At 42.5% G+C, this 14,412-nt stretch overlaps 1 protein-coding gene across 1 annotated transcript in view; it reads right to left on the bottom strand.

Moving 5' to 3' along the window:
* Window positions 1-11,967: 11,967 nt before the first annotated feature.
* LOC106589860 (syntaxin-binding protein 4) overlaps window positions 11,968-14,412 on the bottom strand; it is a 137,050-nt gene continuing 134,605 nt past the window's right edge. The window contains exon 22 of the mRNA XM_014180263.2: window positions 11,968-13,684. Within this exon, the coding sequence (XP_014035738.1) occupies window positions 13,537-13,684 (148 nt within the window). The 3' untranslated portion in view covers window positions 11,968-13,536. The remainder of the gene's footprint in view (window positions 13,685-14,412) is intronic.

Raw genomic sequence — 14,412 nt, 5'->3', positions numbered from 1 at the left:
GATATTGCAACTCAGAACAATGGAATTAGAACTATTACAAATATCCTCTTTAACCTGAAGGTAAAAAAAGTATTGTTTTAATTATAGTATATCTTCCTTACACACACTCCAATCCAATATCGTGTGTGCATGTGTGTTTGTACCAATAACAGATTGAAAATGCGATTAGCATGACCAGCAGTGACCTAAATTAGCCAGTGTGTTATGTACTGTAAGATCTTGAGCCTACTTTGCCCCACACACGCAAATACACACACACACACACACACACACACACACACACACACACACACACACACACACACACACACACACACACACACACACACACACACACACACACACACACACACACACACACACACACACACACACACACACACACACACACACACAGCTGGCTGAAGGCCACCACTCACACAAGTTAGGGTTCTGAGTTGCCAAGATTCAGTTGTATTAAAACTACTGTACCTTGACCATTTCTGCCTCTGATGAAATTGATTGATCTTTACCTTCTTTCACTACTTTGCATGGTTAATTTTTCCTTATCAGAAACTATGTCAAGAGAATGAGAATGTTGTGAAAGTAATATAACAGAAGGCTGAAATAGCAGCTATCTGGCTCTGAATGCATCCCCAATTGCACCCAATTCCCTATATAGGAACTACTGTAGTGCACTACTTGGGCTCTGGTCAAAAGTAGTGCACTATAAAGGGAATAGGGTGCAATTTGGAACGTGACTCTGACTCTCGTTTTTAGTAGAATCTTTAGTACAGCAAGACCAATTAGAGGTGTCAGCCAGTCAGTCACTTCCTGTTGAACGCGGAATGAGGGAGAGCTCGGTTTGGTGTTTTGGAAAGTTTGTTGTTTTGAAAGTCTATTGAAAAAGTTTGGTTAATAACTAGCTCTCTTTTGAGTTTCGATTCCGTAACCCGGTTGGCATCAGTTGCTGGGACTGCTACTATCTGTCCAGTGATGCTGCCGACGAAGGCCGGTTCTGAGTAGCTGTTTGGCATATCAGCTAGCCTAGCTGCTAGCTAACTAGCTGCCTATCAAGCTAGCAGGGTTTTCTTGAGGGCTTGAACGCAGCCCATGATGCGGTTAGCCATTGTGGCTGGGACCACGGATTGTCCCAAGCAGATGTTACAACAACAAGAAAATAGCTTCAAGTGTTGTGTCCAAATACTGGTGGAGTCAGTTAATAAAAGAATAGATGACCTGACCAGAGAGGCCCAGAACCTGAAGAACAGTTTGCAGTTCTCCCAGGGTCAGATCGATGAGTTTAAATAAGAGAACGGCAAGATGACAGCAATCTATAAGTCATTGAGAGAAGACATCAGTTCTGTTTATGAATCCATAATAACAATGACAGAGAAATCACATTATCTTGAGGGACAATCAAGGCAGAACAACATTGTTGAAGATGGAATTGCAGAATCCACATGAGACCTGAATGAAGTCTGAGGACAAAGTGAGGGAAATGATCTCGGAGAAACTGAAGATGGACCACTGGAAGATTAAAGTGGAGCGGGCCCACACCGGGACAGGTAACAGGCCCTGGCCAATAGTGGTCAAGTTCCTGAGGTTCAGGGACAAGGTAGCTGTTCTGGAAAGAGCCAAGAACTTGAGAGGAATGTACATCTTTCTCAACGAGGACTATCCTGAAGCTGTGCATCAGAAGAGGAAAGAACTTATCCCAGCCATGAAAGCTGCTGCCTGAGCGCGTGGGGACATTGCTTACATTGCTTACATCCGCTATGACAGGCTCTTTGTCCACCCTCCCTCCCAAAAGCCTGAAAGGGATGAGAGAGCCAAGCCTATGGGTCATAGCTTCAACTCTGCAGCACACACACACACCAATTGATTAATGGACTGCTGAAGGTATCTTTTTTGTCTTGCTTTGTTTGCTCTTATCCATATTATGTCTATCTCTGATAAGCTACACAGGAAAGGGCTGAAAATAGCCCATATTAATATATGTAGCCTTAGAAATAAGGTTCATGAAATCAATAACTTGCTAACATCAGATAACATTCATATATTAGCCATTTCTTAGATTCACTTAGATAATTCATTTGATGATATAAGCAGTAGCAATACAAGTATATAACATCTATAGAAGAGACAGAAATGCTTATGGGGGAGGTGTTGCTGTATATATTCAGAGCCATATCACTGTAATGCTTAGAGAAGATCTTACGTCAAGTGTTATTGTCAGGAATCCCGCTTCCTGAGTCTGTTTTCTGCCTGAGCTGACTGTTTCTGTTTTGGAGTCTGTTTCCTGAGGTTCCTGAACGCACCCTGTCTGGTTGCCAGGCGACGAAGCTAGGAGGGAGATCTCTCGATTACCCGCACCTGCATCTCATCAGCCATCTGCACACCTGGTCCTGATCATCACCTCTTCTCTTCATAAGCTCTGACCTGACATCCATTCCCTGCCGGATCGTTAGCAATGAACAGTATGTTGTGTCAGCGTATCAAGCCTCATGTTACCAGAGTTAGTTTTGTTGTTCTGTACTTTTTGCGGGTTACTCACCTCCGTTTACTCTGTCTACAGTCATCCTCCCGGAACATTCACCCCCCCTGCCTGGTCGTCGGTGGCTTCTGTGACATCATTGGATCTGCCTATTCACTCTCATCACCCCACCTCCACTGCCGCTCCGTCTCCTGGATTATTCTGCTTTCACCTCGAGACTGTAAATAAATACTCACCTTCATTTTACTCACCTTGTCCTGGTCGGCTTCTGGGTTCTGCTTTAGAGAATCGTGACAGTTATTGAAGTGTTGTGGTTGCAGGTTCACCTGACACATCTAAAGCCTTTTCTTTTGGGGTGTTGCTATAGGCCACCAAGTGCTAACAGTCAGTATCTAAATAATATGTGTGAAATGCTTGATAGTGTATGTGATGTAAACAGAGAGGACTACTTTCTTGGGGACCTGAATATTGATCATATATTCATCAAGCTGTCCACTCAAGAGGAAGTGTCTCACTGTAACCAGTGCCTGTAACCTGGTTCAGGTTATTAATCAACCTACCAGTGTTTACAAACACTACAGGAACAAAATCATCCACATGTATTGATCTCCTTTTTACTAATACTGTAGAACTTCATTCTAAAGCTGTATCTGTACCCATTGGATGCAGTGATCACGATATAGTGGTTATATCCACGAAAGCCAAAGTTCCAAAAGCTGGGCCTAAAATAGTGTATAAGAGACCATACATTTTGCTGTGACTCTTATGTGAACGATGTTAAAAATATTTGTTGGTCTAATGTGATTTTATAAGGAGCATCCAGACGCAGCACTTGATTTATAAAATTGCTTCTTCCAATTATTGATAAACATGCACCTGTTAAGGAAACTGACTGTTAGAACTGGTAAGGCTCCATGGATTGATGAGGAATTTAAAAACTGTATGGCTGAAAGAGATGAGGTAAAAGGAGTGGCTGATAAGTCTGGCTGCACATCTGACTGGCTGACTTACTACAAATTGAGATATTATGTGACCTAACTCAACAAAAAGAAGAAGAAGCTGTATTATGAAGCCAAGATCAATGATATACAGTGGGGCAAAAAAGTATTTAGTCAGCCATCAATTGTGCAAGTTCTCCCACTTAAAAAGATGAGGCCTGTAATTTTCATCATAGGTACACTTCAACTATGACAGACAAAATGAGAAAATAAAATCCAGAAAATCACATTGTAGGATTTTTAATGAATTTATATGCAAATTATGGTGGAAAATAAGTATTTGGTCACCTACAAACAAGCAAGATTCCTGGCTCTCACAGACCTGTAACTTCTTCTTTAAGAGGCTCCTCTGTCCTCCACTCGTTACCTGTATTAATGGCACCTGTTTGAACTTGTTATCAGTATAAAAGACACCTGTCCACAACCTCAAACAGTCACACTCCAAACTCCACTATGGCCAAGACCAAAGAGCTGTCAAAGGACACCAGAAACAAAATTGTAGACCTGCACCAGGCTGGGAAGACTGAATCTGCAATAGGTAAGCAGCTTGGTTTGAAGAAATCAACTGTGGGAGCAATTATTAGGAAATGGAAGACATACAAGACCACTGATAATCTCCCTCGATCTGGGGCTCCACGCAAGCTCTCACCCCGTGGGGTCAAAATGATCACAAGAACGGTGAGCAAAAATCCCAGAAGCACACGGGGGGACCTAGTGAATGACCTGCAGAGAGCTGGGACCAAAGTAACAAAGCCTACCATCAGCAAGGGCATTGAAGATGAAACATGGCTGGGTCTTTCAGCATGACAATGATCCCAAACACACCGCCCAGACAACGAAGAAGTGGCTTCGTAAGAAGCCTTTCAAGGTCCTGGAGTGGCCTAGCCAGTCTCCAGATCTCAACCCCATAGAAAATATTTGGAGGGAGTTGAAAGTCCGTGTTGCCCAGCGACAGCCCCAAAACATCACTGCTCTAGAGGAGATCTGCATGGAGGAATGGGCCAAAATACCAGCAACAGTGTGTGAAAACCTTGTGAAGACTTACAGAAAACGTTTGACCTGTGTCATTGCCAACAAAGGGTATATAACAAAGTATTGAGATAAACTTTTGTTATTGACCAAATACTTATTTTCCACCATAATTTGCAAATAAATTCATAAAAAAATCCTACAATGTGATTTTCTGGATTTCTTTTTCTCATTTTGTCTGTCATAGTTGAAGTGTACCTATGATAAATTACAGGCCTCTCTCATCGTTTTAAGTGGGAGAACTTGCACAATTGGTGGCTGACTAAATACTTTTTTGCCCCACTGTAAAGAATGATGTAAAAAAAACTTTGGAGTACTTTAAATGAAATTATGGGCAGAAAGACAAATTCCATCTTTCATCGAATCAGATGGCTTATTCATCACAAAACCATTTGATGTTGCTAATTATTTTAATGATTACTTCATTGGCAAACTGGGCAAACTTAGGCAGGAAATGCCAACAGTGAGCCGTATTCATGCATAAAAAAACTAGTAATGAAAGAAAAGCATTGTAAGTTTGAATTTGTAAAGTTAGTGTGAAAGAGGTGGAAAAAGTATTGTTATTGATCAATAATGACAAACCTCCTGGCATTGATAACTTAGATGGAAAGTTACGTAGGATGGTAGCTGATTCTATAGCCACTCTTATTTGTCATATCTTTAATCTGAGGTGAGAAAAAAATATTTATCCTCAGGCCTGGCGAGAAGCCAGAGTCATTCCGCTACCCGAGAGTGGTAAAGCGGCCTTTACTGCAGACCTATCCGCTTGCAGTCAGCTCTTAGCAAACTGTTTGAAAAAATGGTGTATACAATTACAAATACAATGCTATTTCTCTGTAAACAAATTAACAGAATTACAGCATGATTATAGATAAGGGCACTCAAGATGTACCACACTGACACAAATGACTGATGATTGGTTGAAAGAAATTGATAATAAGAAGATTGTGGGAGCTGTACCATTAGACTTCAGTGCAGCCTTTGTTATTATTGACCATAACTCGTTGTTGAAAAAATGTATGTGTTATGGCTTTTCACCCTCTGCCATATCATGGATTCAGAGCTATCTATCTAATAGAACTCAGAGGGTTTTCTTTAATGGAAGCTTCTTTAATGTCAAACATGTAAAGTCTGGTGTACCGCAGGGCAGCTTTCTAGGTCCTCTACTGTTTTTACCAATGACATGCCACTGGCATTACACAAAGCATGTGTGTCCATGATTCAACCATATACACATCACCAACCACAGCTAATGAAGTCACTGAAACCATTAAGAAAGAGTTGCAGTCTGTTTTGGAATGGGTGGCCAGTAATAAACTGGTCCTGAACATCTCTAAAAATAAGAGCATTGTATTTGGTACAACTCATTCCCTAAGTTCTAGACCTCAGCTGAATTTGATAATGAATGATGTGGCTGTTGAACAAGTTGAAGAGACTAAATTACTTGGTGTTACTTTAGATTGTAAACTGTCATGGTCAAAACATATAGATTCAATGGTTGTAAAGATATGAAGAGGTCTGCCCGTAATAAAGAGATGCTATGCTTTTTTGACACCACACTCCACAAAGCAAGTCCTGCAGGCTCTAGTTTTATCTTATCTTGATTATTGCCCAGTCACATTGTCAAGCGCTGCAAAGAAAGACCTATTTACGCTGCAGCTGGCCCACAACAGAGCGGCATGTCTAGGGCTGTGGCGGTCACAATTATTATTATTTTCAATCCAGCCAGATGATGATGTGCAAGGAGAGATACTGGTGTGCAAAAGAGCAGAAAAGTAAATAAAAACAATATGGGGATGAGGTAGGTAGATTGGGTGGGCTATTTACAGATGTACTATGTACAGCTGCAGCGATCGGTTAGCTGCTCAGATAGCTGATGTTTAAAGTTAGTGAGGGAAATATAAGTCTCCAGCTTCAGCGATTTTTGCAATTCATTCCAGTCACTGGCAGCAGAGAACTGGAAGGAAAGGCGGCCAAAGCAGGTGTTGGCTTTGGGGATGACCAGTGAGATATACCTGCTGGAGCACGTACTACGGGTGGGTGTTGTTATTGTGAGCTGAGATAAGGCGGAGCTTTACCTAGCATAGACTTATAGATGACCTGGAGCCAGTGGGTCTGGCGACGAATATGTCGCGAGGGCCAGCCGACTAGAGCATACAGGTCGCAGTGGTGGGTGATATAAGGGGCTTTGGTAACAAAACAAATGGCACTGTGATAGACTACATCCAGTTTGCTGAGTAGAGTATTGGAAGCTATTTTGTAGATGACATCGCCGAAGTCGAGGATCGGTAGGATAGTCAGTTTTACTAGGGTAAGTTTGGCAGCATGAGTGAAGGAGGCATTGTTGAGAAATAGATAGCCGATTCTAGATTTGATTTTGGATTGGAGATGTTTAATATGAGTCTGGAAGGAGAGTTTACAGTCTAGCCAGACACCTAGGTATTTGTAGTTGTCCACATATTCTAGGTCAGAACCTTTTGTATATATAAGCAATGTGTTTAATATTAAGAAAGTTGAGAAATAGCCTACAGAATTCTGATGGGATCCTCCTCTTTTTATTAGCGGCCATCACTCTCTTTTCTCCCGCAATTACAAAGCCTATAGAAATGTTGGTCATGGGCTCTCATGAAGTGTTTGATTACATTTTTGAAACCATTTGCATTGATGTCAGAGTGATTAGAGGGACAATAGAGTGCTGAGTACCAGACAATTAGTACGTTTGGTTGGCTACTAATGACCAGAAGCAGCATCAGAGTTTGGAGAAGACTAATTACCGTGGAATGTGGAATTTGACTGCCTTCATGACTCGTGACCGCCGGTGTGGCGGTAATATGGTCACTGCAACAGCCCTATGCACGTTTTCCTCTTCATTGTAATTAGAGGGCTAATATTAATACTATGCATGCAATTCTCTCTTGGCTGAGAGTTGAGGAAAAACTGACTGCGTCACTTCTTGTTTTTATAAGAAACAGTTATTTGTTGGAAATTCCAAATTGTTTGCATAGTCAACTTACACACAGCACTGACACACACACACTTACCCCGCCAGACATACCACCAGGGGTCTTTTCACAGTCCCTAGGGCTAGAACAAATTCAAGGAAATGTACAGTATTATACAGAGTCAATTACTCAAGCATACAGAAAAAACTCCCTTCCATCTTATATAGCGCAAGTGAACAGCAAACCTGGTTTCTAAAAACAAATAAAAGCAACACCTCACGGCACAATGCCTCTCCTCATGTGACCTACTTGTGTGTATGTACTGACATGTCTGTGTAACTGATAGATACACACACACACACACACACACACACACTACATGTTCATGTTTTTAAACGTACTGTACGTAAATTGTAAAGTATTTTTTTGTCTGTAATGTCTTTTTCGTTGTGTCGGACCCCAGTAAGAATAGCTGTCGCCTTTGGCATCGGGCTAATGGGGATCCTAATAAATCAAATCAAATGAGCCAGTCCATCAGCCAGTCAGCCAGTCAGCCAGCCAGTCAGTCAGTCAGCCAGTCAGTCAGTCAGTCAGTCTGTGGGTGTGTTCGAGCGGATCACTTTTGTCAAGACGTTGATCAACGTTGGTCACCACCTTACATGTGATCCACATTTTTTACGTAAATAAATTAAATATCTTATTTGAGACAATATAGCAAATGTATTTATTTAGATGTTACTGTAATGTTGTGTCCCATATTATAGCCTACAATTTGTCTTGTCTGTAATATTGTTGTCACTAAACAAATTCAAATGTGCTGATTGTCTATTAAGTGTGAATAAAATGTAATACATATTGTTGACTAGACATGGGTTTTTCCACACTGGCAATTTTAGAGGCTTAATCTGTGTCCCTTCATGAGCAAGTACCCCAGAAAATGTCGTGGGGTCAATACCAAGTGCATTTGACAGCTTGACTAGCATAATTATGCTTGGCATAGTGTTTACCCAGTAACTTATGTGAACTGATTTACATGTATAGTCTAATCCTTTTCGTCATGTGATTGAATCAAATTCTGTTCCTCATGCTTACTGACAAAAGCAACATAAAGGTTGAGAATGAGAGAAATACACTGCAGACTGTGGTGATTTGACATGCAATCAATTACCATACAGTAAAAATCTTTGTGGACTTAATTTAATCACATCTCTTACAATTCCATGTTGCACAAACACAAATAATAATGAGGAAGGTACAAAGGCATGACAATGGCAACGACAGACCATATCCAATATACTGCAAAAACACCTCTATGTTCTCATTCTAGTAGCCTACAGTGTATGTGATATTAGAACATATATATATTTCTGAAACATCACACAAATACAAAACAAGTCTTGTGACTGTTATAAAGAGATTGGACTGGTATCTAATGTCCTTATCATCAGGATATTCATTCCTTGGACCATGTTGATCATGTTCATCTTTGTGTAGAAGAAGTGGAATTTCGATAGCATCCACTTCATTGGCAATAACAAAGGCAAATGTCATGTCTGACATTGTCGCGCTTCCTAGAAACAGCAGAAGTTGGCTGACTTGCTGTCAGTGTACATGTACCTCCCCCGACTTTCCTCGTTGACTTCCATCTACAGTCGGCTACTTTCGGCTTAACACTCAAACGTGCCCAGCCAGCCAGCCAGCCAGTCAGTAGCGGGAACACTGTCACTATGGAACACTGTCACTACACTACACTATCTAGAAAATAAAGGGTTCTTTGGCTGTCCCCATAGGAGAACCCTTTGAAGAACCATTTTTGGTTCCAGGTAGAACCCTTTTAGGTTCCATGTAGAACCCTTTCCACAGAGGCTTCTACCTGGAACCAAAAAGGGTTCTCCTATGAGGACAGCCAAAGAACCCTTTTGGAACCCTTTTTTCTAAGAGTTTATGGAACACTGTCACTATGGAACTATGGTGCTGTGGAGAGACGGTATCAACATCGCTGATACTGCTCCTCATCATGGCTCTATGGAGCTGTGGAGAGACGGTATCAACATCGCTGATACTGCTCCTCATCACGGCTCTATGGAACTATGGAGCTGTGGAGAGACGGTATCAACATCGCTGATACTGCTCCTCATCACGGCTCTATGGAGCTGTGGAGAGACGGTATCAACATCGCTGATACTGCTCCTCATCATGGCTCTATGGAGCTGTGGAGAGACGGTATCAACATCGCTGATACTGCTCCTCATCATGGCTCTATGGAGCTGTGGAGAGACGGTATCAACATCGCTGATACTGCTCCTCATCACGGCTCTATGGAACTATGGAGCTGTGGAGAGACGGTATCAACATCGCTGATACTGCTCCTCATCATGGCTCTATGGAGCTGTGGAGAGACGGTATCAACATCGCTGATACTGCTCCTCATCACGGCTCTATGGAACTATGGAGCTGTGGAGAGACGGTATCAACATCGCTGATACTGCTCCTCATCACGGCTCTATGGAACTATGGAGCTGTGGAGAGACGGTATCAACATCGCTGATACTGCTCCTCATCATGGCTCTATGGAGCTGTGGAGAGACGGTATCAACATCGCTGATAGTGCTCCTCATCACGGCTCTATGGAACTATGGAGCTGTGGAGAGACGGTATCAACATCGCTGATAGTGCTCCTCATCACGGCTCTATGGAACTATGGAGCTGTGGAGAGACGGTATCAACATCGCTGATACTGCTCCTCATCACGGCTCTATGGAACTATGGAGCTGTGGAGAGACAGTATCAACATCGCTGATACTGCTCCTCATCACGGCTCTGTGGAACTATGGAGCTGTGGAGAGACGGTATCAACATCGCTGATACTGCTCCTCATCACGGCTCTATGGAACTATGGAGCTGTGGAGAGACGGTATCAACATCGCTGATACTGCTCCTCATCACGGCTCTATGGAACTATGGAGCTGTGGAGAGACGGTATCAACATCGCTGATACTGCTCCTCATCATGGCTCTATGGAACTATGGAGCTGTGGAGAGACGGTATCAACATCGCTGATACTGCTCCTCATCACGGCTCTATGGAACTATGGAGCTGTGGAGAGACGGTATCAACATCGCTGATACTGCTCCTCATCATGGCTCTATGGAGCTGTGGAGAGACGGTATCAACATCGCTGATACTGCTCCTCATCACGGCTCTATGGAACTATGGAGCTGTGGAGAGACGGTATCAACATCGCTGATACTGCTCCTCATCATGGCTCTATGGAACTATGGAGCTGTAGAGAGACGGTATCAACATCGCTGATACTGCTCCTCATCACGGCTCTATGGAACTATGGAGCTGTGGAGAGACGTATCAACATCGCTGATACTGCTCCTCATCATGGCTCTATGGAGCTGTGGAGAGACGGTATCAACATCGCTGATACTGCTCCTCATCACGGCTCTATGGAACTATGGAGCTGTGGAGAGACGGTATCAACATCGCTGATACTGCTCCTCATCACGGCTCTATGGAACTATGGAGCTGTAGAGAGACGGTATCAACATCGCTGATACTGCTCCTCATCGCGGCTCTATGGAACTATGGAGCTGTGGAGAGACGGTATCAACATCGCTGATACTGCTCCTCATCACGGCTCTATGGAACTATGGAGCTGTGGAGAGACGGTATCAACATCGCTGATACTGCTCCTCATCATGGCTCTATGGAACTATGGAGCTGTAGAGAGACGGTATCAACATCGCTGATACTGCTCCTCATCACGGCTCTATGGAACTATGGAGCTGTGGAGAGACGGTATCAACATCGCTGATACTGCTCCTCATCATGGCTCTATGGAGCTGTGGAGAGACGGTATCAACATCGCTGATACTGCTCCTCATCACAGCTCTATGGAACTATGGAGCTGTGGAGAGACGATATCAACATCGCTGATACTGCTCCTCATCACGGCTCTATGGAACTATGGAGCTGTGGAGAGACGGTATCAACATCGCTGATACTGCTCCTCATCATGGCTCTATGGAGCTGTGGAGAGACGGTATCAACATCGCTGATACTGCTCCTCATCACGGCTCTATGGAACTATGGAGCTGTGGAGAGACGGTATCAACATCGCTGATACTGCTCCTCATCGCGGCTCTATGGAGCTGTGGAGAGACGATATCAACATCGCTGATACTGCTCCTCATCACAGCTCTATGGAACACAGAACTTTGAACTAGAGAGAGAACGAGAAAGAGAGTGTGTGTGTGTGTGTGTGTGTGTGTGTGTGTGTGTGTGTGTGTGTGTGTGTCATGTGATTGGTGTTTCCAGAGGAAGGGGATATATTTAACCACACATGCTAGAGAGGGAAAATCAATACGCCCAGCCTGGGGCACGGTCGATATTGGCTTGGACACACACACACACACACACACACACACACACACACACACACACACACACACACACATATGTTTGTTTTACTATCCTTCTGGGGACCAAACAATTGATTCCCATTCAAAATCCTATTTACGCTAACCCCTAGCCCTAGCCCTAACTCTTAACCTAACCCTAAACCCAAAACTGGCAAATTTTCCTTGTTTTAGTATCCTTGTGAGGACTTCATACATACTTAGTATAACAAGTAATATTATGCAAAACACTGGTAATGGTTGGTTAGACGTGAACACAACACACTTGACATGTTGTATTAGGCTGCATTTACACAGGCAGCCCAATGATGATCTTTTGCCCAATTATCAGCAAAAGATCTGATCTGATTAGTCAAAAGACTAATTAGTGGCAAAAGATCAGAATTGGGCAGCCTGTGTAAATGCAGCCTTTTGTACATTTGAAATACTGTTTGATTGATCTCTTAATGGAGTTAGCAGCACTACGGAACACAGAACAGACATGTTATCAATGCATTTTGGATAAAAATAGCAACGCTGGGCTCAACTAGTGAGTAAATCAAATCAAATACTACAGGTTACAGAGCAGGTTAACTAACAGCAAATAGGATGATGTTCGATAACTACCCTTCTATTGCATGCTTTCATTCCATAACTCTTTTAAAAACATAATGTGTTACATTATTACAACCTAAAGACACCTGGCAACAATCTGTCCAACTCTTATCTGACCAATGGACAAGATGCAAGCCAACTTTTCTTTTCAATCCTTTGCCTCTCCGCCATAACAGTTCTGGTTTAAGGAAGTGAAAGTAAAAATATAGCATGTTAGGCCGAGCTTTCAGCAGTAGATTCTGGTATATTGTGACTCAGAAGACAATTCCGATTTCGGAATGTGGACCTCTTGGAATGGCATTCCAAGGTGCAGCTCAGGGAGCAAACAGAAAAACTGGAGTTTTCTCCAACCTGTTTTGCTTCGGAAAAGAAAAATACACATTGTGAAGCTGACTTCTAAGGATGAAAAATATGGAGGGTTGTGAAATTGTTTGAAAAGACATATGCGGGAGTGGATAGAGAGATGAAGAGAGAGAGGGCTTGCTCACCGTTCCTCATAGAGGTAATAGGAATAAATAGAAGCATACACATAGAATAGAGAAGGAGGAGCAAATTCCAGTAACTCATGAATCAACTCCATCGAACCGGGAAGCTAGCCTTGTGCGATTCATTTTAACACAATTAATTAACTGTCTATACACTGCTCAGCCCACTTACGGATAGGTTTCAATGTAAAAAAATATAAATAAAGTTTAAAACTGCATATTCACCAGAACAGCTAACGTACACTGCCATTTAATGAAACATTATGTATAGCTAGTTATATGATTTTAAAGACAAGATTTTGTTGGGGCTCCTAAAGGGTTTCAGGTAGTTGTCTCTGTATCCACCTCTAATGTTCTACTGAATCTCTATTTGTACAGGACTGGTGTTGTTTCACCACTGCCTGGTGTGTTTTCTTCTCTTGGGGAAGAGCAACGCTACAGAACGTTCAGATAGAAATGTTATATACAGAGCTGCCTGCGAGGCCTCTCTATTATCCAATTCCAAGACACACAATATCTAGTTTATTCAACACACATCTATCTAAAGATTCTGCAATGTTATATGCTATGGAATCTGTCCCAGGTCTAAGTCTTGATGTGGTCGGGGCTGGGGGTGGCTGTGTTGTCTGCCTGTCCATCGGCTGATACCTCCCCCTCTCTCTCGGACAGCCCCAACCCCAGAGCCAGGCTGCAGGTCACCGGATGGGTCCACGATGTCGTCTGCGTCACATGACTGGCACGAGGCAAAAATAAGACAGAGCAACACATCACACTCAGGTCATCACCCATGATTCCTCTTCAATTGAATGGATCAACTTCCTTAACGTTTATAAGCTTCTAACCTTAAATGACCTTAGTTTAGTGGGTGTCAGTGTGTACTGATCATGTGCGCTGTGTACTGTTGTGGATTAGGTACTGGTTGTTTGTCACGGACAGACAGAAGGACACATTCAGAATTACAGACTGCATAGGTGTCATTGAACAAAGGTAAAAATGCACAGGTGTCATTGGACAATGGTAATGATTAGTGTTGGTTAGACAGAACTGGTGTTCACAAGCCTGCGCACCGGATAGTTCCTGTATTCAACTGTATAAAGATGTGCTATCTTAATTTGACCTAGCGTCTCACAGCAGGAAAATAATCCTGCAGCAACAGAAAATGTGAAATATTATGTGGACTACAATTAATGGACATTTTTGCAAGGGTTGATGTATTCTTTATTAGGGTAAATTAAGTCTGACATTTTACAGTGGAAATTCAACTTTAGAAGCCTTTATAAACCTTGACTACAACACAATTTGCATTTCCTGCTGTGCAAGAAAATTCTCTGCGACAACAGAGTGATCAAATTAAGATGGCAGATCTATATCCCTTTTAGGAAAAACAACAACAAGTTGACTAAAGCGGAAACAGACTGGCACCCAGGCTGTGTTAACTCTGTTTAATATACTAAGAGACAA

Source organism: Salmo salar, chromosome ssa28 (genome assembly GCF_905237065.1).
Source record: "Salmo salar chromosome ssa28, Ssal_v3.1, whole genome shotgun sequence".
Classification (NCBI taxonomy): domain Eukaryota; kingdom Metazoa; phylum Chordata; class Actinopteri; order Salmoniformes; family Salmonidae; genus Salmo; species Salmo salar.
This window is presented reverse-complemented; position numbering and strand designations above follow the sequence as displayed.